The sequence below is a fragment of the Vulpes vulpes genome, chromosome 12 (genome assembly GCF_048418805.1).
Source record: "Vulpes vulpes isolate BD-2025 chromosome 12, VulVul3, whole genome shotgun sequence".
Classification (NCBI taxonomy): domain Eukaryota; kingdom Metazoa; phylum Chordata; class Mammalia; order Carnivora; family Canidae; genus Vulpes; species Vulpes vulpes.
This window is the reverse complement of record NC_132791.1, coordinates 142,996,824-143,019,700: the sequence shown is the minus strand read 5'-3', so window position 1 is coordinate 143,019,700 and position 22,877 is coordinate 142,996,824. Positions and strand designations below refer to the sequence as shown.

General features: G+C 50.4%; 1 protein-coding gene across 9 annotated transcripts in view; it reads right to left on the bottom strand.

Moving 5' to 3' along the window:
• TOM1L2 (target of myb1 like 2 membrane trafficking protein) overlaps positions 1 to 22,877 on the bottom strand; it is a 118,846-nt gene that overhangs the window by 13,808 nt on the left and 82,161 nt on the right. For 5 of the 9 annotated variants that reach the window (XM_026005629.2, XM_026005627.2, XM_026005628.2 and 2 more), the window contains exons 5-12: positions 21,872 to 22,006; positions 20,256 to 20,417; positions 17,251 to 17,367; positions 7,164 to 7,297; positions 4,914 to 4,962; positions 4,218 to 4,341; positions 2,211 to 2,328; positions 1,094 to 1,169 (exon numbers count right to left, since the gene is read on the bottom strand). In XM_026005629.2, the coding sequence (XP_025861414.1) occupies positions 1,094 to 1,169; positions 2,211 to 2,328; positions 4,218 to 4,341; positions 4,914 to 4,962; positions 7,164 to 7,297; positions 17,251 to 17,367; positions 20,256 to 20,417; positions 21,872 to 22,006 (915 nt within the window). The remainder of the gene's footprint in view (positions 1 to 1,093; positions 1,170 to 2,210; positions 2,329 to 4,217; positions 4,342 to 4,913; positions 4,963 to 7,163; positions 7,298 to 17,250; positions 17,368 to 20,255; positions 20,418 to 21,871; positions 22,007 to 22,877) is intronic. The other 4 variants (XM_026005631.2, XM_072730542.1, XM_072730543.1 and 1 more) reach the window with 1 other exon arrangement.

Genomic DNA, 22,877 nt, shown 5'->3' with positions numbered 1-22,877 from the left:
GGCCAGTGCATAGGGCCACACAGTCCTCCACCCAAGTCTGAGCCAGGACAGGGGAACAAGTTCTTTCCCCAGGCCAGTCTTCTGGAAACCAGGCTGTGGCACTACTGCCCGTCAGGCCCATTTGGACAAGGGCTGCAGGAGGCCAAGAACTGTTGTTCTGGAAGCAGACCTCCCTGTCCAGTGGGCAGGTGAGTACTGCTCCTTTCTAACCCAGCTGGGGGACCCTGGGAGGAGGTCCAGCTGTTCCGGGGGCCACTATCCCCAGAGTGCTTCCCCCACTCCGACACTGCGAACAAACACTCATTCACACCCTGCCACACACATTTTTTAGCGAAAAGGGGGACGGTCCCATGAGAAGCATTAAGACACAAATCCTCTCCCCTGCAGTGACCTGAAACCTCACGGAATGCACAGCCGCAATCTGGGACTCTAACAAGCAGTACCCGCCACTTCAAAGCCCCTCTGCCTTCAGCCTTGCTCCTTACCAAGCTGCCCAGAACACCCTCCTGGCTTCTACCCGCAGCTCCCTCCACCTCTCCAGCCCCAGATCCCCAGCCAAATCCTGGCCACCCACTGCCTGCTAGTGGCTTGGTACTGCTTCCCTAGGCCCACCACAGATGCTCAGCTCACACGCTACTCAGATGATCATTTCCCTTCCCTGAACAGATCAGTGTTTTGTCAGAGCACTGCCCAGCCCCAGGGCAGCATAATGTCTGAGGAGAGACCCTATCTGGCTGTAGGAGACCTCTGCCCTGAGAGCTCGGGGCCCCCAAGGTAGGAAGACAAGGGGCTCTGGAGCTGGACCTCCCAGGACAAATCCCTGCTTGCTGTCTGCAGGGACACTGGTGCCGAGAGCATACTGCCAACTCTCTGGGCCTATGTCTCTGGGGTTCACAGGCAAGATGGCTGGGCAACACTCGAGGGGTGGGGTGAGGACTCACAGAGGCAATATAGCGCTCTCATGGAAGTCTTCTCCAGTGGACCCTCCCCTCCATGCAATCCACCGTCTGCTTTACTACCCAGGCAGCTTTACCGCACGGGCTGACTTTCCCTCCAGAGGACTCCAGGCAGAAAAACGGGCTTAAAAACCTACCACTTCAGAGCTCTGTTTCCGACTGTCTAGTGCAGATGCCAGTCCTCCGACAGCCTGAGGGTCCTCGTAGGTTACCCTGGAGACAAGCAGCACAAAAGGTCAGTTCCCTGCAGGGGCCCCAGGGAAAGGGGTGGTGACCTATAATCACTTTCTAGCCCTGGCACCTGCCTCAAGTGTACTTGGAAAAACAGTTCCTGAAGCCTTGGCATTTAATGGCTCAAGCTGTTGTCTGACTGCAACCAAAGCCAGGAGGCCAGGGTTCCAGCACAGAATGTCAAAAGTGCCCTGAAAACTGCAAATAATATTAATTCTTATTTTAAAAGCAGCAGCCTCAGTGACATTTGATAAGGGAGATAGTCTTATGGTCTGGGGTTGGGGTCTGTCACTAACAGCCTGTCACTAACAGTCTGTCACTAACAGACCCCAACTACGGAGGTTCTCTTCCTCTGTGTTCTGACCCCTTTTGCTATATCCATGTTAAAAGCAACTTGTGCTGGTAAAGAGTGACTGGAGCCTTGGGTTTCTGGTCAACCCATTGATGCCTGAGTGTGGGAACTCCAAGGTGAATGCCTCAAGATGCTAGGCCCCAGGGAAAGGCAGGAAAGTGTTCTTTGCTTGCCTTAAGGTTGAACAAACAGCTCAAAGCATGTTCATGTGTCTCCCTGAGATGCAGAGCATTGTCTATTTTGGGATCAATGTCCCCAATATCATATGGCTCATCCTCGCCAGGGCTGCCATCAGGGAAGTCTCTGCCCACATGCTAGCACAGGAAAACCATGCTGATGAGAACAAATTCATGCCCTGTCTGGCTGTACCCCCTAGCTCCCAGCCATCTTTAGCAGCAGTACAGGGAGCAAAGAAAATGCAGAGTGCTCTCTCATGACTGACAGGAGAAATCCAACTACAATCAACCCCAAGGCGGGGGGTGGGGATGGTGTGTGTGGGGTTTGGTGTTCATTCAAAATCTCTGTCTGCCAAGTCCTCAAAGACATATTTCTATGTTCTTGGCAGCCCTGGACCTTGTAAATAAAAGGCGTCTTTGTGTTGGCCTGTGACCAGGCCTGGATCAATCCTCCCCCAATGTCTTCCAAGAGCTGCTGAAATGGTCCCCACATACGTCTTGCGTTGTTCGGCCAAGGAGTTCCCTCTCGTCTGGGCAAACATGTCAAAGCCATCACGGGGATTACACTGCTGGAGTGAACTGAGGGTACCACTGACGCTCTCAGTCCCCAAGTCTGTGGTAACAAAACAAATGAGGGGAGGATGAGAATAAAATGTAGCCCATGGACTTCACCGAGCATCCCCAAGTTCGGAAGCCAGTGGGCACATTATTGGGGGAGGTTGGGCAGCAGGGACACAGGCTTCTCCTCAGCACCCCTACGTGCAGGAAGAGTCACGCTGGGGCCCAGATGGGGGCCAGAACAGCCACTGACCCCTTCCAACCCCAAGCTGCTCAAGGTGAGCAAGAGTCATTATGAATGAAAGGGAGATGGCTGGCAGCAAAGAGGGACGGACCTGGGGCTGGTGCCCCTGCAGATTTCCCACAATAGTCTTATCAGAATGTTCCTCACTAACGCAGTCACACATCTAAGGGCCCGGGTCATGTATTTACTTGGTACCCACTACGTTCAGAGCTTGATCGTGAGCAGACCAAACTGAATCTGATGTGGTCTCTGGCCTCAAGGAATGTATCGAGTAGGTGGGAAACAGACAGACACCACCAGTACCTGGCCTGAGAGTAGTGGAAGAGACTCACAACTGACCTCAGAGTGCGGCCTGAAGGACCAGGAGGACTCTTCTATGAGAAGGGGGAGGGACAGGTAACTTGCAGGCACAGAGCCTGCAAGTCCAGGGTATGTGAAGTGAGCAAAGCTCATGGAAACACTGATGAATGACAAGTCTGGAAAGGCAGGTGGGAGGTGGGGTGGTGGGGATGAAAATCCTCAAATGCCAGGTCAAGGAGCCGATGGAAAGGATACTAGACCCTTTAACTGTAAGATTTCCTTATTTTTAGGGACAAAGCGTTTGTGCATGCACATGCGGTGGGAGGAGGGGCAGAGGGGGAGAGAGAGAGAATCTTAAGGAGGCTCCACACCCAGCACAGAGCCTGGCTCAGGGCTCGATCTCATGCCTCTGCAATCATGAGTGGAGCTGAAATCAAGAGCTGGACACTTAGCCAACTGCACCACCCAGGCAACACTAGACCTTTATTTAAGAAGGCAGGCAACAGAATTCAATTTGACTTTCGGATATCAAATCTGGTGGCCATATGCTGGATGGATTGAAAGCAGAGAAATCTGTTCCAAAAGAAACAGTGGCTACAGATCCATGAGATGCCAAGAAGCCAAAATTATAGCAACTGACAAGCCACTAAATAAAAGCCTGATTCAACTGAAATGGAATGAAGGTATAAAAATAAATGTTAAGAAAAAAAAAGGAAAACAGAAAAGCAAGGTAGAAAGAATTTTGTGAGGGCCATGCGTTATTATTTCAATATTCTAATTTTATTTAATATGAACTGGTATCATCTGCTATATCTGTAACATCTAGAATCATATACACACTTGCAAAGGGAAATGTGGAAAAGAGGTGAGTTTCTTTTGTTCTGGTTTCAGACACTGGAGTACTTTAGGCTGATATTAGTTCAAGGAAAGCAAATAGATCAGTGCCATTACTTCCTGCTCCCAAGCCCATAGCAGACATTACCAATCAGCCACAGACTCATCTTCCAAGCCCTAATGTGGCTTCAGCATCCTTCTTAGACCTGTGTCCCAATGAGCTGAAATCTATTTGCCATCCTTGGCCTTGTTTATATCGAGAAAACAACCACTTCAACCACAGAATGTTCCAGATAAAACATAGCAGCTACCTTTCTTTAAAAGCAACCAACTTCTAGTTCCTTGGAACTCCCCCTACCCCTTCTTTCCAACACAGGCTTATATTTTAAGTTTAGGGACAGAAGTCATCAATGAAAGGTGGTACAATTGGCAGGTCTGAGAAATACACTTTCCCATAGATTCCTCAAAAGGCTCTCTTTGGGCTTTCCAACACAGAGAGAGAAAGGGGCCCTCAGTACAGGACATGGCCTGCAGAGAAGGCCCCTGATACCCTGTGAGACACTTACCCAAGCCCGCAAGCTGAGAGGAGAGAGAAGATGGGGGTGCCGTGTTGCCCACCATTGGGCTCACCACGGCTGGAGACCCTGGCCCCAGGTCTATTAAGTTGTCTTCGGTCACTTCGTTCAGTACCTGCCAGCACATGAGACAGCAGTGAGCCCCAGAGCGCCTGTGTTGGGCTCCTGGGTAAAAGCCAGCGGGCCCTGTGCAGGATGCCTGAGGAAAAGCACCAACACTGCAGCAGTCCAGGAACACGGCAGTTCTGTCGAGACTTTAGGGGTCCACGGTGGCCTGGCTGTTAGCAAGCCCCTGCCTACTGCTTCCCCCACCTAAAGGTGGTGGAGCTGAAGCGGTCACAGGACAGTTGCTGCCCCAAGAGCTGGGGACTTGGGGTTCGGTTGCCACCCTCCCACCAGGAATGTGCCTGCTAGCTCTTTGGCTGTATCCCATCAACCAGAGCTTGCTCTTTCATTACCTAAGTTTTTTTGTTTTTTTGTTTTTTTTTTTTTACAGTAAACTCAACTTCTAACATGGGACTTGAACTCATGACCCTGAGATCAAGTCACCTGCTCTACAGACTGAGCCAGCCAGGTGTCCTTAATGATCCATATATTTAAGCTCGAGTTAGAAGACCTAGAGGTGAGACCACACTGAGGTAGGTCTCCCAGCACCCACAGATGAGAGAATGCTAAAGAAATACTTACTCCATTACTGGCATTTTGAACCGATCGGCCTGACCTGTATCGTTCAAACCTAACAGGGGAAGGAAAGCAGTTAGTAAGGAGAGGGATGATGTGGCACAGTCATACTCACTGCTCCTGTGACAAGCTCCTGTGGATGGAGGGCCCTGTGAGGCCAGTAGACACTGAGGCTCCAGAAAAGGAAACCAAGGGGGGGCCATTTGGGGGACTAGATTCCCCCCCCAACAACTTCACTGCACCTTCCTCTGTGGGTGCTCCCATGGCAGAGGATCAGCCTCTAGGCTCACCCCAGAGCATACTGAGGTAAAAGTGGAAGGTGTTGGCTGGCACATCCAGGAGGCCACTATAAGCATTCCCAGCTGTCCACTCCCACTCTGGGCTTAGAGTGCTCCTCTTGCTTGTAGAGCCAGAGGCTGGGACTACCATTTTACCTGAGGGTGGCTCAGATATCTGCAAAGCCAGGCAAGAAGTGCAGCCCCCTCCCTATTTCACAGAGCTGTGCTAAGAGTGATTAGCCTGTGTCACTGAAAGGCCCCCAGCTCAACCTGCTGGAGGAATGGGGCTAGGGCACACACAGGGCAGAGACAGCTAGAGGAAGAAGGTGGACACAGGCCCCTGGCCTGCCCAAGACTCCTCTGCAGCTGTGGATAGGCTTGGAGCAACACAGAGAGCGTCTACTCTCCTGTACCCAAATCCCTCTCCCACCAGATAGGGAATACAAGAGCAATGGTGAGGCATGCGTGTGGGCTTCCCTTGCATTTCAAAGTTCCAAAATACCATGGGCAAAGAAGTAGCTAAGAGACTTTCTCCAGCTAGAGGCTGGAGAAACCAGCCTTTACTGAAGTCTGCTGGGGTCAGTGCCTGGTGAGTAGTGATTCCCCAGGAGGGACAATCTGGTTAGGTGATGTGTGTCCCCTGTGGTGTCAAGAAACACCTATGTTTTTATGAATGACGTCCTAGAAAGAGAAGGAGAATATTAACACACTTGAGAAGTTTCTAATCCTGGAGTACCCTTCCCACACCGTCTTGGAGGGACAATTAAACTTGTCAAAAATGCTCAAGCTAGAAAATTTGTGCTAAGGCCAGGTGTGGCAGACTCGGGAAAATGCTCACATTAGCCCCTGTCTTCCCATCCTAGGAGGGGTTGAAACAGGTTTAACAGGTGAAAGGCCAAGCCCATTTAAAATGGAGAAACTGGAAACACATGGCAAAATCAAGGGGTCTCAAGCTGGGAATCGAGGCACCCCAGATCTGCTCCTAATCTCCAATGGACACATAGGGCCCCTGGTGGCTCCACATCCTTACTGCAGAGGTTTCTTTGTCTGCTGGAGAGACACAGGACCACCCATCCCTACTCCACAGCTGAAGCTGAGACAAGGCCCGGGGTCCTAACACCCACAGTGAAATCACCCTCTAAGCCCCCAGGGACAAGAGTCTATCACACTGACATTAACTGATGCCAGATCATCATACTGGGAGTCAGCGCAGGCACCAGGGCCCCAAGTCTCCGAGGGCCAAGGGCCTCAGACTTAGGAGAAGGTTGGCCTGCTCCAGGTGCTTTCTGGTGCCTTTGCTGGGAGAAGCCCAAGGCACACGCACCGGAGTGAGTCCATGGGAGCCGTGCCTGCCATTACGTCCTATTGACAACTTCTTCCCCAGGGGAGGCTTTGGAAAAGGAAAAGAATTTTCAAGTTGGTTACCTCAAATCCAAAAATGATTTGGCTGTAGAAAGAACTCAAATGAACGTGTGCGTGTGTCTCTGTGTGTGTTTCCCTAAGCAGCAGCATCCGACACATACCCTGCCTTCTTCAGAATACTCTAGACACACTGACATCTGCAAAGGGAGGGAAAAATCTTTTTTTCTTTTTTTAAAGATGGGAAAGAGGAAATCTTTTTTTCCTTAGTAGAGATTTTTTTTTCTCCTTTAATCCTTTTCAAACTCAAAGGATCTTCAAAGGAGCAGGTGCGAACCCCTGGGCCCCAGGGCCCCTGGCCCTCCCTCTGAGGGCCTGGGGGTAGTGGAAAAGGCAGGGCAGCCAGAGGCTTGCAAAGGGCAGAGCCTAATTCTGCCTGTCGCCTTCCTGCTGCTCGGTTCCCAGGAGAATGAGAAGCATTTTCCCTGTCAGCGGGGAACAAATTAGCATCTCTGATGAGCATTTTCCAACTCTCCTCTCCCTTTCCCCATTGTTTAAGAGAGAAATCCTTCGGTGGGCTTGAGTCCCTGGGAGGAATGAGAAAGGACCTCGGCCCCACCTCTCGTAGCGGAGGAAGACGTTGTTGAGGTCATCGTTGACATGAAGCAGCTCCTCGGTGACCTCCTCATTGGACACGCGAGAGATGAGCTCCACGATGCGCTGCTGCATGGCCCGGCAGGTCCTGTTCAGCTCCTAGGGAACACACACGCCTCTGGCTAGCCTGCTGGGGACGTTTTTTTTTTGTCATATTCCACTTCTTTGGCAAATCGTAAGCCAACTCTTAAAAGTCACAAAAGGAGTGCATGCTTGTCCAGAAAGCTGGACATGGGTGAGATGCAAAGTACAAGGCCTCTCTCTCACTGCTTCCTGCTGCCCCAGAGGAAGTCAGCTCTTTTTCAACACACAGAGAAGTGTCCATAGCTATGTACACTCATATGCGTATTGGTACATGTTTGTACAGAACGTTCTTTACGTCTAAGAATAGGATTCTTTGCAGCTTGCTTTTTTTCCCTCTTTAACACAATACTCTCAACCACCCTTCCCGCAATGCCTCGTACACCTCCCCCCACCCCTCTGTGCGTGGATCAGTGTCTCACCGTGCTTCTATTATTGGGCATTTGGCTTGAGGCCTTTTTTTGGCCAACCCAAACAATGCAGCAAGGAACATTCGTACACACGCAGGCTCCTGCGTTTGTGCCAGTACTTCCAGAGGACAAGCTCTTAGAAGTGGAATTTCTGGGTGAAAGCATATGTGGTCATTTAGAATACAGGCTGGTAATTGGTAATGGCAGAAGACCCTCCAAAAGATGACAGCAGTTCATTTATGCTCCCAGCAACTGAGAGTGTACTTTATGACCACATTTAGGTACATCTTGGTGACATGTCTGACACACTCAGCAAGCTCTGACATGTCTCCCAGGCTGGCCTAAGAGGACTCTGATGAACCCCCAGTCACCACTGGAGCCCTTTCTACCCTTGGGAGGATTGTCTCCCTGCAGACAGACCCTTACCACTTTATGGCCTGGCATTTGCAGGCTTCCCCGGCTCCAGATGGCAGCCTGACTCATACTCTCATTGAAACTTGCTTGTGGAGCTCCCTTAACTACCTGCCAGGGCTTCTTGCCACCCTATATGCCAAACTGGCACTGTAGCACCCCTGACTACCAGAACAGCTTGGGGAAAAAGCTCCAAGCCCCAATGGGGGTGGAGCAGAGAGGAGATGCTATCCCCATCCACCTGGATACCAGAAGCCTCTGATGACCCAGTGAATGAAGGGGATGAAGGGACAGAGAAGAGGTCCTTCTTTCTCACAGTTCAGCCCTAAGACCACTTCCTTGTGAAATGTTTCTGGTAGATGTAACTGCTCTAGACACTGTACACATACATGACCTCTTTTCAGCTCCCTATTTTGTCTCATAATCCAGCTGGCTTGGCTAGAATTAGGTTTCCCTTCCCACTAGATCATAAACTCCACAAGGGAGGTGCCATAACTTCTTGCCCCAGGAATGCCCCCAAGCCCTACAGTAGGCCACACACAGGGAAAAGGCCCAGTCATCACCTGCAGGGTCAACCACAGAGGTGGCTAAACGCACACCAAGGAATCCTGGTGCCCAACAGTGCCCTGCAATACTGCACTCACCACACAGGGGCATTACGGCTGGGCTCCTTATCTGCCTCCCCCTCTATACTGGGGCTCCTTGAGGACAGAGCTGGCATCTCTCATCCCTGTTTCTGCAGTATCCATGACTGACACTTAGGAAATACTCCCTAAATGCTTTGGAGAGAATTAATGAATGAAGGTAAGTTGCATTTCTTCCATCCACATCTTATCCAAGGTACCTAAACAATGTTCCCTTACACAGTTGTGTGCACACCCACATACACATGCACAAACACCCCTCCTTCATCACCAGAGGACAGTGAGTGTCCTGGGCTTGATCCTGCAGGTAAGAGCCACGGAGGGATCTTGACAGACCTGCCCATTCCAGAATAAGTAGATCATGACCAATCAGACACCAAGTATGGACACTACTTCTGCCGTCACTCCTCCCCTGGCTGCTCAGCCTGTGGGAGGCTCCTTCCCCAAGAGCAGGGGCAGCTGAGGAAAGCAGCCCGACCCACATGGGTCAGCCCAGAATCACCACACCACAACAGAAGCTGTCAAGACAGAAGGTTTCTAGATTTAGGCAGCTGCATCCAAAATAGTCTGGTGTTCACCGGAAGCAAAAAAGCTTCACTGGCGATTCTCTGGATTGCTGGGCCCTGTCTATCTGGTTATGGAAATACCAGGCTTGTCCTGGTTCTACCCTGTTGCTGGCCCTCTGCACAGCCAGAATGCTGCTGTCAAGTCTCTCTTGGCCATGGGGACAGTGTCTGGACCTTCTAGTTTTTTTCTATGAACAGATTCCCACTCTTGATTCTCCCAGGACTCCCATTCTTGGTTGGAGAGAAGGCAGGGTGATCCTGGAAGGAGAGGGCTGCCAGCAAATCATAGGATAGTCACAATTCTCTCCCTACCCCTGACCTGGTGTCTCCAGGTACCAGCTGTGCCCTGACCACATCAGCCCCGGTGGAGACTAGAATCCCAACCAGCAGGTGTCACAGAGGAGGGGAGCTCAGAAGCAGGCTGAGGCTGGAGGAAGAAGGATGGAGACCTTAAATCTACAGTGCTCTGAATCCTTGGTCATGCAAACCACCAGCTCCCCACCACTGTCCTTGCTCAGTATCTAGACCACCTTAGCCTTCTTCCTGACCCTCTCTCCACTCAGGTCATGATCCCAGAGTTCTGGGACAGAGAACTGAGGCTTAGGGCCTAGGGCTCTCTGCTAAGCAGGGAGCCTGCTTCTTCTTTTCTGACTGTCCCCCTGTGTGTTCACGCACTCTCTCCCTGTCAAATAAATAAATAAATATATTTTTAAATTAAAAAAAAAAAACAAAAATTAATTGCATAGAACATCATATCCAGTAGAGAGTGAAGTATCTCGAAATCTCCACTCTCCACCATTCTGAACAGCTCATACCCCAGGCCAGCCATGAGAGGTATATTTGGGAGCCGGCCTAGAACTTGGAGCCTGGCCAGAACTCTGTGATGGATTGCCACAATAACGGCCATGGATGCTGGTAGACACTCACAGGTCAAATCCAGTCACTGGAGGGACAGTCATAGTACACAGGAAAGCCAAAGGCCCAGCAGAAACCCTAATTACAGAAACAAGCTATGCTCAAAAGTGAAGGCTAAAATGAAAAACGAAACACAAAAGCCCACACAAATGAACTCATGAAAAAAGCAATCACATTAGATCACGGGAAGGATTCCAACAGGCAGGACTGAAGTGAACAATGCAAAAAATCGTAGTATTTATGATACATTGTTAGAGTGCAGGGAGCACCTGTGCTTAGGGCAAGTAAGGGAGCATGGACTTGGATTAACTTTAGAAGACCAACCCCCGTTAACAACAACAACAACAACAACAACAAAAAAAAAAACCGACATTTGGCCAATCTTGGACAGCAGATCTTGCCTAATGCTTTGGAAGACACACTGGCAACCAGCCAAAATGTGTGGGAACAGAAGAATGGGAAAGACAGCCTGGGGACACAGGAGGCTGGGTAGTGGACAGCAGGAAGAGGCATGGTGCCTGTCTCTCTGCAGGCTGCCACGATGATCCCTTCCTGGGCCACTCTGAGTGTCACTCTCTTTTCCTGGATGTGCATGTGTCTTGTATAGATGAGACAGACCAGCACTCAGAGTGTCTGCAAAAAAAACTCTGATGAGCAAAAGATCTTGAGCCCTGGCTACAGGCCCACTCCTTCCCACCTTAGCCAGGCCCGGGTCAGGGAAGTGTGGCCTGTCTGGTGTTTGTGACCAAACAGCAAGCCCTGGTTCCCTAGGGCTGGGGAGGCTAAGGTTAGAGGTCAGTGACTTCCTATCCAAATTGCAGGCCAATTCTAAGATGGAAAGAGGTCCTAGGCCACCCTGGCAGAAGCTGGCAGCATCAACTCCAAGGGCCATACGCCTTTTCCAAACATACTTCAGACTTTCTAGAATAGCAGATGGCCTCAGGTACTAGCTCTTACTGCTCAGGAACCCTGAGAAGTCAGCCCTCTGCCTGCCATGTTCCTCTGCTCCTCTTCCATCAAAACAAATTCCTACTCATCCTTCAAGGTCCTGGAATGTTTCCCCACCCCAATGTTCAATCACAAAATTTTCAAATGTAAAGAAAAGATTTTAAAATATTATAGTAGATCCCATGTACCCAATATGATTCCACCTACCATTAACATTTTACAATGCTAGCTTACCATGCAGCTACCCAGCTATCCAACTCTTTGTCCCCCCAGAATATTTCCTGGGGACTCCCCTCAACCTCTACCTCTTCAAGACTGCCACAGCACTCTGGACATACTTCTACTCATTGCTGCTGCCCCAGGTCACCAGTGCTCCTCCAGCAGAGCCTCTGGCTTGTTTATCTTCAATAAATGATGATGAGCCCTTACGCCCCCACCCCAATCAGTGGAAGGCTGGAAAGAAAGAGTAAGACACATGGAAGTCCCCTAGAGTCAAAGGAAAACCAAACCAGATCCCTCAGAAGACTGCAGGGAGTGTCTCAAAAACATGGCTCCAAATGTCCAAAGCATCAGAACCACTAGCCAGAAAAGGGGAGGGGGGCTGCATTCAGTCTCCCCCAGGAGCCCAGGCCCTTCTGGATGCTGGGAACCAAGTGGCAGCCAGCCAGCCAGCAGCCATGTCTAGATCAGCTCTCCAGTCCTCCAGCACCCTCTGGGCCTATCTCTCCCTGGGTAGGAAAAGGGGGATCAGAAAAGTGGTGACATTCTGCAGAGGGCCAGTGAGGTGCCTCCATGGCATGGGGTTAGGGACACCCCACCCTATGGCAGCCAGGGCAGCTCTGCTTTTATCTCTTTTAAAATTGCAGTTCTCTGTAGAATTTTATTTGTGGGGAAAAGGGTCACACTACTTTAAAGAAATGTTTGGAAAGTACCAGATGATTTCTGCTAGCTCTAACATTATGACTTCAGCATGGAGGAAGAATGAGACCCCAGGGCACAGAATGTGGTGAGCTCACGGACCATAAGCACCAGAAACATCTGTTTTGTCCTTGCACTTGCTACCTCTTCCCCACAGCCTTCAGCTGGGGCACTGGGTGAGATGACCTCCAATCCCATAGGCACAGCCTCATATGCTCTGATCCCAGAGGGTCATCCAGGGGACTGTAAAAAAAGTTTTGCTTAAACTTGTCTGGCCTAGAGCTTCCAAATCAAGGATATCCCAGGGTGTCTGCCGAAAGTTTTACCATCTCCTTCCTTCAAGCTTTTTTTTTTTTTTTTTAAAGATTTTATTTTAAATAATCTCTACACCCAACATGGGACTCGAACTTATAACCCCAAGATCAAGAGTCTCACATTCCACTGAATGAGCCAGCCAGGTGCCCCTAAGTCATCATCTTAAAAACAAAAAAAATCAAACAGTGAGAAAAAAGACATCAAAGAGGAGAGGAGGACCAGTGTGTTGAGATTTTGCCACCAAACACCAGCTGGCTGCCTGCAAGACCTCCATGGGGTTACCCCAGCCAGATCCATGGTGGGCGCAGTTGGGAGACCTTCCTCAGCCTACCTCCTCCTCTAAACCAGCCACACAGAGCGACTTTCTTCTGGTCCTGAGTCATGAAGGCACACTGCTTACCCCAGTCATCCTTCCCACTGTGCAACAGCCAGGACAGGCATTTCCTACATGCTGAAGATTTCTGCTTTGGCCTCCTCCTAGGTCCAATGGTTCTCAAAAGAGGGGTAGAACAGCTGGTTAGCGTTCTTTGTACAAAAGCCATCCACCGATCAGAACATATTAAAATATCCTCTTTCCATCTAATTAATCCCAATACCTTTATCTTTTCTTCAAGGGACATTCTCATCCCCACCTCGCAAAACAATCTTTTAATCATCCTTACAGGTTTCCTCTGAACCTTCTCCAAGATCTAAGGAACACAGAATAAGGTCCTGAAGATCTGCTTTCTATAGCTGCAAAGGAAGGGGGAAGGAGAAGAAACTCTTTGTGGAAGAGAAGTGGGAATAAGAAAGCTAAACATGTAGAATAAACTAGATTTCTCTAGAGAAAATGGTCCTGGACATCCCTGTTGAAAGGAGATGCGAGAAGCAAGAGGGGATATACCATCTGCTACTTGAAGAAACAATGTGGAGGAGAGCTTCTTTTATTATCTGATGGATGGCCATGCAGGAATGCCCAATTTTGGCATCACTGGATTAATTAAAAGTTACTATTATTTGAAGACAAAGCTCAAGAGGCTAATTTAGGAGAGTACTGGACAACAGCCTCAAGATCTTTCAAGACTTCCAAAACTGGATTCACAGGCTGAAGACATAGATGCAGTCTCAAATTTCAGGCCTGATCCCAAATGCCCACACACAGGAGAGGAAAGATATGGCTTACTAGCCCCATGGGAAAAAAAATGAAAGGTTTTAGGTTGATGGAAGCTCTTGATTTTTGTGGCCTCCTGCTGAGAACTGCCAGGTCATCCAAAAAGGTGGGCTGCCAACATAGACTTAGCCCATGGCAGGCTTATAGCAGTCTTCAAATATTTAAGGACCTACCTTGTGAAAGAGGACTTTGTCTGGTTCTTTTGTTAAAGACAGACTGGGGTAGCAGTTATAGGAAGACAGACTTTAGCTTGCTGTATAGAAGGATGTACCAATAATAATCACAGGAGCTCCAACCTCTGTATGAGCTGCCTGCACCTGGCACTGTACCAGCCACCCCAAATGGACATTTTTTAAAAAATATTTTATTTATTTATTTTAAGAGAGAGAGTGAGCATGAGCAAGAGGATGGGGAGGGGGAGAGGGAGAGAGGGAATCTCAAACAGACTCTGCCAAGTGCAGGGTCCTATGCAGGGCTTAATCTCATGACCCTGAGACCATGACCTGAGCCGAAATCAAGAGTTGGATACTTAACTAACTGAGCCACACAGGCACCCCTCAAATGGATGATTTCCATCCTTCCAAGGTGAGTGTGATCACTCTGGGCTGCCCAGTTATCACCCAGCCCATCAGTTGTTGGGCCTGGATGTGAACCCAGAGGTTCTTTCTGCCCTCCTTTGGTGCTTCCCAAAGTCTAACCAGGACATGCATTTCTTTTTGTTTGTTTTAAAGATTTTATTTATTTGAGAGTGAGCCAGAGAGCCTGAGCAGGGTGAGAGGTAGAGGGAGAAAAAGACCCTGTACTGAGAAGGGAGCCTGATACAGAGCTCAGTCCCAGGACTCCTGAATCATGACCTGAGCCAAAGGCAGATACTTAACCAACTGAGCCACCTAGGTGCCCACAGGACAGGCATTTGGAAAGGGAAGTGCTTCCATGGACTGAAACAGCCTGTCATGACAAGAAAATGCTAAGTAAAATGAGGTGAGCAAACCAGGTAACATGCTGTAGATGGAATCCGAACACATGTGTGGAGCTGGACTAGTTGCCTAGGTCTGTCCCAGCTCAGGGAGTGGAGGGTTCTGCCTGGCACACAGCATTCCCTCTGGGCACCCTGCCTCAGTTTTCCTCAGGGTCTACAGCTAGCGGACAGCACAGCACAAGGAGTAGCTCTCCAGCGCCACACCTGAGAGTGCTCTGCGAGGCCCAGGAAGCAACCGGGACATGACCACCTATGATAGTGGTCCGCCACACTGGTGCATCCTGGAGCTGACACCTCCAATTTCCTCTCCTTGTCTTCCTTCCACCTCCTACCCAGCAATTTACACTCGAGTCAGGAGCAGCTTCTGTTGGCGTGAACATTTGGGCTGGTGACAAACAGGTTTATTTCCATGGCCCTGGCCAGTGTGGTGAGCTCTGCACAGCTTCTACCCTGAGCAATCTGGCTGCCCTCCAGCTCAACCAAGGGGTTCTTGGGGCACATTCTAATCCCATCGCTTTCCAAGCAGCTGGTATTATCTTCCCATGTGGAAGTCTTGCTGTTTGGGATGGCCCCAGCCCTTGGGAGCCCCTGCTCAGCTGGCCTCCCGCTGGCCAGGAAGACGAGGAGGGAAGACGTCAGAGATGATGGAGGAGCAAGGCCAGGAGCCAGCAGGACCGTGGCCGTTCACACAGAGCTGCCTGATTCCTGAATCTCCCGCGCTGAAAGGCCAGCCTCCCACTGGCACCCAGAACCATTCTTTCTCTGTTTGATTTATAAGATACCAGGGAGGGCTGGTAGGCTTGGAGTTAGAACAAAACAGAGGGAAGGAAAACGTCATGGGAAGCAACCTATTTTTGAAAACTGTGAGCTGACGCCAGGAGATTAGGTTCTGTTTGTCTTGGCTGATGGGCTTGTTTAAACACACACACACACACACACACACACACACACACATGCACACACATGCACACACACACAGAGTATGCTTGCTGTCTGGGTCTGCTCTGGCTGTCTGGAAGCATGTTGGCTTTGTTCAGCCCACCCCCTGCTGCCAGGAGCTCAGCTCCGTCCACTGCAAACCCCCTGTCAGCAGGAATTCTGATGCTGACACAGCACAAAGCTGCCTCAAGAGGCCCTCTCAGTTTCTGGATTGTTTCTGGACTGATCTGATTCCTACGTAGCAGCTAATGTCTGGAAGAACTCCCCCTGCAGGCTGGGAACAGGGGTCAGTGGTGCATTAACAGGATGCTGAGTCCCCTAAAGTGTGGCACTTGGGCGCTAGACCCTGCTGAGCAGAGGCAAGACTGGCCTGCTGCAGGTGTTAAGAGTGAGGTCTGGAAAAAAAAAAAAAAAAAAGAGTGAGGTCTGGGAGAGGCCACTCCGGGCTCCTTATTTGGGCTGGCTCAGGGTACTCAGCTTGGCTTTAAGAGCAACCTGACGTCATGGCTTCATAGAGATGAGCTGTTTCCTGTCTGCCTCCTGCACTGGGTTAGGGGCTCCTTCAGAGCCCGGACCACACTCCACGTACCTCTGCTTCGCTCTGGGTCAGGCCCAGGGCAGGTCTCCACCCACCCTCATTCCTAAGAAGGAAGAGGGCATAACAAGAAGCATTCTGGGACCAGGCATAGTCACTTTGGCTATGTGCAGTGTGGAAGGCTGCGGTCATCAGAGTCGGGCCCTCATAGGCTGCAAGTGTATGCCAATAGCAGGGTGGGAAGCATGGCACTTGGGGGACCAAGACTGAGGACTGTGAATGCCAGACAAGAAGAGCGGCAGCAGGCACGTGGTAGTGAGGCACTCTCGCCAGCTCGTCAAGCCAGTCTGGCTCCTGACCTGTTTACTCAAGCATCTTGCCTTCTGCTGAAGAGATCTGGCACTTGCAGCTTATAGCATCCTTTCTCCACCCCTCCAGGTCACTGCTTCTAAAGGCAGTGCTGCTGCCACTCTCTACACATGCCAAAGTCATCTGAGACTGCTGTGGGGGAGATCTGGTTGCTAGCTCTGTATCTGGCTGGCCAGGATCCCTGACTCTGGTCTGAGGGTGACCCCATAGGCCAACCCTGCTCCCGGGCCCCTTTCTGCCGTGCCCCCCAGATCTCCAAGGCATCCAGGGTGTGGGGAGGCCAGTTGGCAACAGATGCTCAGGAATCATAATATGGCCAACCCCAGCCTAGAATCCTCAGTATCCAAGAAAAGAAAAGCTTCTACTTCCTCTCTGTCTCAGGACCATCTTGGGGGGTAAAGTGTGGCCACAAGGTCTCCTGCATGCAGGAAAGGTTGACGAGGTCCTGTCATAAATGTTTATGACATAGTGTTGAGAAAGCAAATTGATATACAATTTGCTTTCAGATAATAGGACCTCAATTACATTCGAAATGAAAACAAACATGGAAAAAAGTCTGAAAGAAAATGCATCCAAACTTCTACAGTAGTTATCTATCTCTGGGTGCTGAAATCCAAGAAAATGAGTATTTTCTTCTTTATACTTCCTTTTGCTTTTGACAGGCAGGCGTTCTGCAACTGGCCTTTTATAATCAGGGAGAAAAAAAATGTTACAAAGGAAAATAAACAAGAGGGCCTGGTACTGGCTTCTGACCGGTCCCAGGAAGCAAGAGGTTGAGTGCGAGCCTACAGGACTCCAGGCCCCACTCCTGCCTCACTGCTGTATCCCCAGGTCCACAGCTTCCACAGGATGAGCATCCCCCATCCCCTCACCTGCAGCAACTCCAGATCAGATGAGTCCTCCTGCCCAGGGACCATTTCTGTTAACATCTCAGACATGACTTTTGTGTTTCCTCGAACAACGTCCAGTTCACTCCGAAGCCTGGCAATCTGTTGGGCGGGGAAGTGAGGAGGAAAGCAGGGAACAAAGGGTCAATCAAGCTGCACCTGTCTGGTGACAGTCCCATTCACTGTGACATCAAGGTCACACCTCTAAATGCTCATCTCTAAATGATCAGCATTAGAAGGCTTATTGTCTCATGCTGGTCTGTGTGTGAGGGTGAGGGAGAGAAGAGAATAGGGCAGCAAGGCCCACCCTATGGAGTGTTGGTTACCAAGAGTTTGTCACAAGTGACTCTGCCAGGAAAGAGTGCTGGGTCTGACATGGACAGAGCTGGTTTGTGGCTCAGCCCTCCCACCACAGAAACTTGAGTGGGGAGTTCATCTCTCTGGCCTCCATCCCCACTTGAACTTTCAAGTGAAAGTGATAGAGCATGTGATCCCCAAGGGCCCTTCTGGGCTGGGGTCTTCATCGGGAACCTCATCATTACAGATGCTGGCCCCAGGGATTTACATTCAAAGCACTATGGTCCTCAGAGGGGCTGGCCAGTGTTCCCTGGACTTCTCTGGTGTGGCAAGAATGAGGGAGAGGGACAAGAGAAGACCTGGAGGAGATCCCCTCCCACCTCAGCTCCCTACCTGCTCATCCATCAGAGCTCCCCAAAGCCTGGGCCTGGGCCATCTTTCCTGCGGTAGGGACACCATGAGGGATAGATCTTAACCTATCTGAGCCCCAGTCTCCTCAGGTACAGAGAGGGGAAAACGATGCCTACACCTCAGGGTTGCTAGGAATAACTGAAGTGAAGACCCTGCACAGTGCTGGCACCCATGCACCTAGGACTCACCCAATCCCTTTCCTAGTAAATATTCAGAGAGCTGGATTTTGTTATGGCTCTCAATTGCATTTTGACCTGGCTCAAATGACACCTTTTGTCCTCACTGAAGCCTTTTCTGACTCTCCCTCCCCCTTCTCCGAGGCAGAAACAAGCAGCCCACACACCCCATCCTGTCCCACCTGTCCTGGGGCAAGGACTCTGCTGAGTCCAAGTAGGGACTCTCAGCACAGCGATAGGGACAGGAGACCTCAATAAATCTGTGCTGGATAGACAAACAGACAAATGGTCAATGAGGGCATTGGGTTAGGTCCCGAGAGACTCTTCCCTCTGGTTCTGCCTGGTGGGTGAACTCTCAAGTCTTAGAAGAGGTTTCTGGCCTTGGAAGCTCAGGGATGCGACAGAGACCACATGGGCCCAGAAGCCCTTGGGGTCCTCTAGGCTGGGCTGGGTTCCTACTGGCTGTTTCCATCTTCCCCCAGGGGCAGTACCCATGCCTTCTCACCCATTCTAGACCCTTCTGGAGGTCTAGACCATTCTGGCTGCTGGGAGGGCTCTTCCGAGCTCCCATGCAACTGAAGTAGAGTCAGTGGAGGGTCTCAGGGACAGTACAACTCCAAACATGTCAGACTTCCCCTTGAGCAGAAAGGGGGACATTGCTGCCCCTGGAAGCAGAGCTCACAGCCTCTGGAGACCTTCTTCCCCAGGGCTTCCCTTCTGGGGACAGGTCCTGGCTGTTACGAATAATGAGAAAGGGAAGAAAGGGCGAATGAAGCCCACAGTTATCGTATGGGCCACATTTTAGCTATGGGTTTTTTTTTTCTTTTTTTAACATTTTATTTATTTATTCATGAGAGAAACAGAGAGAGAGAGGCAGGGACACAGGCAGAGGGAGAGGCAGGCTCCATGCAGGGAGCCCGACGTGAGACTCGATCCTGGGTCTCCAGGATCATGCCCTGGGCTGCCCTTAGCTATGGGTTTTAATCTCCTCAGCAGTACTCACAGCACTTGGTGATTACCATAAGGCCTCTCAGGCTGCCTGTCAAGCTCATGACTCTTCATGGGGTGAGAGGGAAGGACTATCGCCCCATTCTACTGACCCAACTGGCTTAAATGACCTGGCTGAAGCCTCACAGTGAGCAGCAGCGCAGGGACTCAAGCCCAGGCTGCCTGACCTCCAGCTCACTTCCCACTGTGCGCCTCCTCGGGGGGCCAGCAGAGAACAGAAACGTGAGCAGCCCTGGCACAACACTTCCACTAATCACACCTCTTCATTGACCCTTCCATTTAAATAAGTTTCTGTAACCCTGACATTGTCACAAATATTAATTAAGGATTTAAAATATATAATCATCAGAACAGGTTTTTTCCCCCCTAAATGTGGTCAATTCTCAAATTTCAACTACTGGAAATTCTATAGATTCATCTAAATACCTGACTCTGTGACTCGTCTATAAAAATCTAGTTTGGGGTTAAAACGGCATTGGCCTCTCAGGAAATAACTCGGGGAAGGTAGGCAGTGTTCGAAATAAAGGCAGGAAGGGCGCTGCCTAAGGGCCTCCCGCATCCTGGCCTCTGCCTCCACGTCACCTTGCTGCTCATATCACCGGCCTCTGATGGCTGCGGCTCCTGACAGGATCAATCCAAACCACTCCGCGTGACTCACAAGGCTGTTCACAATGCAACTCCGTCGCTGTGCTTTGGCCTCACCCTTTGTCTCTTAGATCCCACACCTGTACTGATCCTCCAAACCCTCCACCTGCTGTTCCCTTGAACACCTCGCTCCTCCACGCCTCTGGCCCCAGGCCTTCTCAGACAGGCCTCCCTCACCAGCTTCGAGAGCCTCAGCAGCGACAGGTCCCAGGTCAACCCTCCAGGCAGTACTCAACTCCTGGCTCTTGCTCCTGCAACTCTGCCACCACTGTGCGGACCGTCTCTGTCTCCCCAGTACATGGAGAGCCCTTGGAATGGGGCCTAGGCCCTTCTGTCTGTGCGCCGCTGACACCCTAGCACAGTGCCTGGTCAGGGAAGGTCTCCATATGTCTCCAGAAAGGGTGAACGAGGACTGTCAGCCAACTTGCCTCTGGCCCAGAAGTATGCAAGTACCTGTTCTGAATTGGCCATGATGGGGCCAGTCACGCTCAGAGCCGGGGCCTGTGGAATGGAGGAGTATGGAGCAGGAGAAGGTGAAGAGTAGGAGCTGGCACTCGTCCTCTGCTGCGACTGGGACCTGGGCATGGTTGCGGCTGGATCCACTTCAGGGACACTCTGGCATGGCAACAACATAAGTCCTCCATTCACTTGGGCTGTCTGTGCGGCTGGGCCTGGCCCCTACCCCAGCCCGGGCAGCACTTCCTGCCACAGCAGCAGGCAGAGGCTCTACTCCTAACCTGTGAGGCTCGAGGAATCCCTCTGCCCCCTCTGCACCCAGTCTCTCCATCCATGAAGGGTGCAACCAAGGGCTCCTCCCTCTACTTACCTCACAGACTATGAAGGCCTTTCAGAAAGGCAGCACTGAGGGCGCTCTGGGAGAGCTTTGGCCAGGGTTCCCATTAACAAGACCACCTCAGAATCTGAGTGAGGGGGCCCGCTATGAAGTTTTGCTCATCATGAATCCCTATTTGGTACCAGAAGATTATATTTTGGCCTTATGAGTAGACTAATATAAATAGTAATTATGCAATTTACCGAATGTTCTTTGTAATTATAGACACAACAACACTGTTCTGGGTCGTTATTAGATGAATAAAACAGGTTACATTGATTCCACAAAGCATAGTAAGTGGTTTGGAAGGATCATAATGAGAATAATGCCTTGCAAAGTATAATTTCTGGTGCTTTCCCTCTGAGCATCTCAGATAACCTCTTGAACGTTAACTGTGATCCATGAAAGAGACCTGCATAGATATTCTGGATTTCTCGTCCCCATTTCAGAGATGGGCAGATGGGGCCAGCAGGCAGTGTGTGCTGGGACAAGGTACGTCTCCCAGATTCTGAAGCTTCCTGGCTCTCCCTCGGGGCCAGGGGCTGATTCCCAGCCAATAGAGATACTATTTTCCAGGATGAAGAGTGTCCATCGCTGCATGCTTTTCATTTGGAAGGATAGAGCTGTCCCACCTGGTAAAAGCTTCCATGGTAGGCCCCTAAATGGGTCTTCCCTGGTCTTTGAATTCCAAGGCCTGCAGGATTCAAGGATGTCTGGATATTGCTGAACGCTCATAGCTCAAAATAAAATTTAGATCTATTTGACAGTCGAAAAAAACAAAAGCTGCCCTTTGCTCCACGGTCAGTGACATCATCTAGCTCATCTGTGTTACCAACACTGAGGTGCTCTGGTGCTCTCAGAGGAAGATGCCAGCACCCCCATACCACATTCCTGGGGCCTCTGAAAAGCAGGTGCTAGTGGCCCTCATGGGATGGATGGCTCCACCCAAGCAGCCATTTCCACAAAAATGTCGGAACTGATCCCTCTATTATATCCTTCCACAGTCAGATGAAAACAGGGGTGGAGGGAGGGGGACGAGACACTGCTGCCATTTAATCACCAGTCAACCAGCTGTCTCACTCCTGCATTCCCCCTTGTTATTAAAAAGAAATGCCCTCAAGCTTTAAGAAAGCATGATGACAAGCTGAATAATTCAAATAGAGCAGCAGAAGGGTGGTGGCAGTGGCTTGCCCGTTCTGCAATAGGTCTTTCTAGAAAATGCCAACTGTAAGCTTACCCGCTGTGGTGTGTGTATGGGAGACAGAGCGTCCAAGTCTGCCATGGGAAACTCGACCCCCTTCCTCTTCAGTTCCTCATATATATGCACAACGCCAGTGAGATCAGGGCTGCTTCGAAAGGCATCAGCCCATGCCTGTGAGCAAAGAGAGGGCCTGTTAGGAAGCATTTCTCACCAAAGGGAGCCCAGGTGCTCTCTCAGAGGCCAATGCTCTCTGACACTCGAATGCAAATCGCGCTGGCCAAACCCACTCTACTCCCGTTCCCCTCACCAGCTCTGCCACGATGCGACTGGTGAAATGTGGGTTTTCAATGGTGCCCTTGACCATGAACAAAAACACAAAACTTAATCCAGCATGTAGGATTTCCTTGGAGAAGATACGGAGAAATAACACCTAAGCACTGTGGTGCATCCTAAAATACAGGCAATCACCTTAATCACCAGGAAATCAATTCCTGATGATGCTCAGCCGAAGGGCATGAAGACATGGCCTCGTTGCTGCACCCGCAGGACACCATGGGGACCAGAGAGCCACAGCTCTGCTCCACTGAGCTCTCAGGGGCAGAGGCAGGAGCCATAGGCAAATCGAGCAGAAAGGAAAGGTGAAATTGATGTGTCATGGAAAATAAAGGCTAACATGGGGTTTCCTCGGTGGATAGGAGTGTGCAAAGGCAAAAACTGGAGAGGCCCAGCCAGAGAGGTGATATGAGGGAGGCCCAGGGGCATGAGAGCCCAAGCTGCCCACGGTGTCACCGCACAAGTGCCCACATGGGAAAAGTGACTGGAGAGCATGGCCACTGAAGTCCCTTCAATGAACACACCATGCAGGGAGGAAAAGAACAAACATTTAACAGATTGTCACTTTTCATGAATTCATGAAACTCAAAATTTTTTAAAAAATATTTTGTTCTTTGGAAGTGACAAAATCTTTAGAAAGAAAAGAAAAGAAAAGAAAAGAAAAGAAAAGAAAAGAAAGAAAAAGATCTCTAAAGGGCTCCCCACCAAA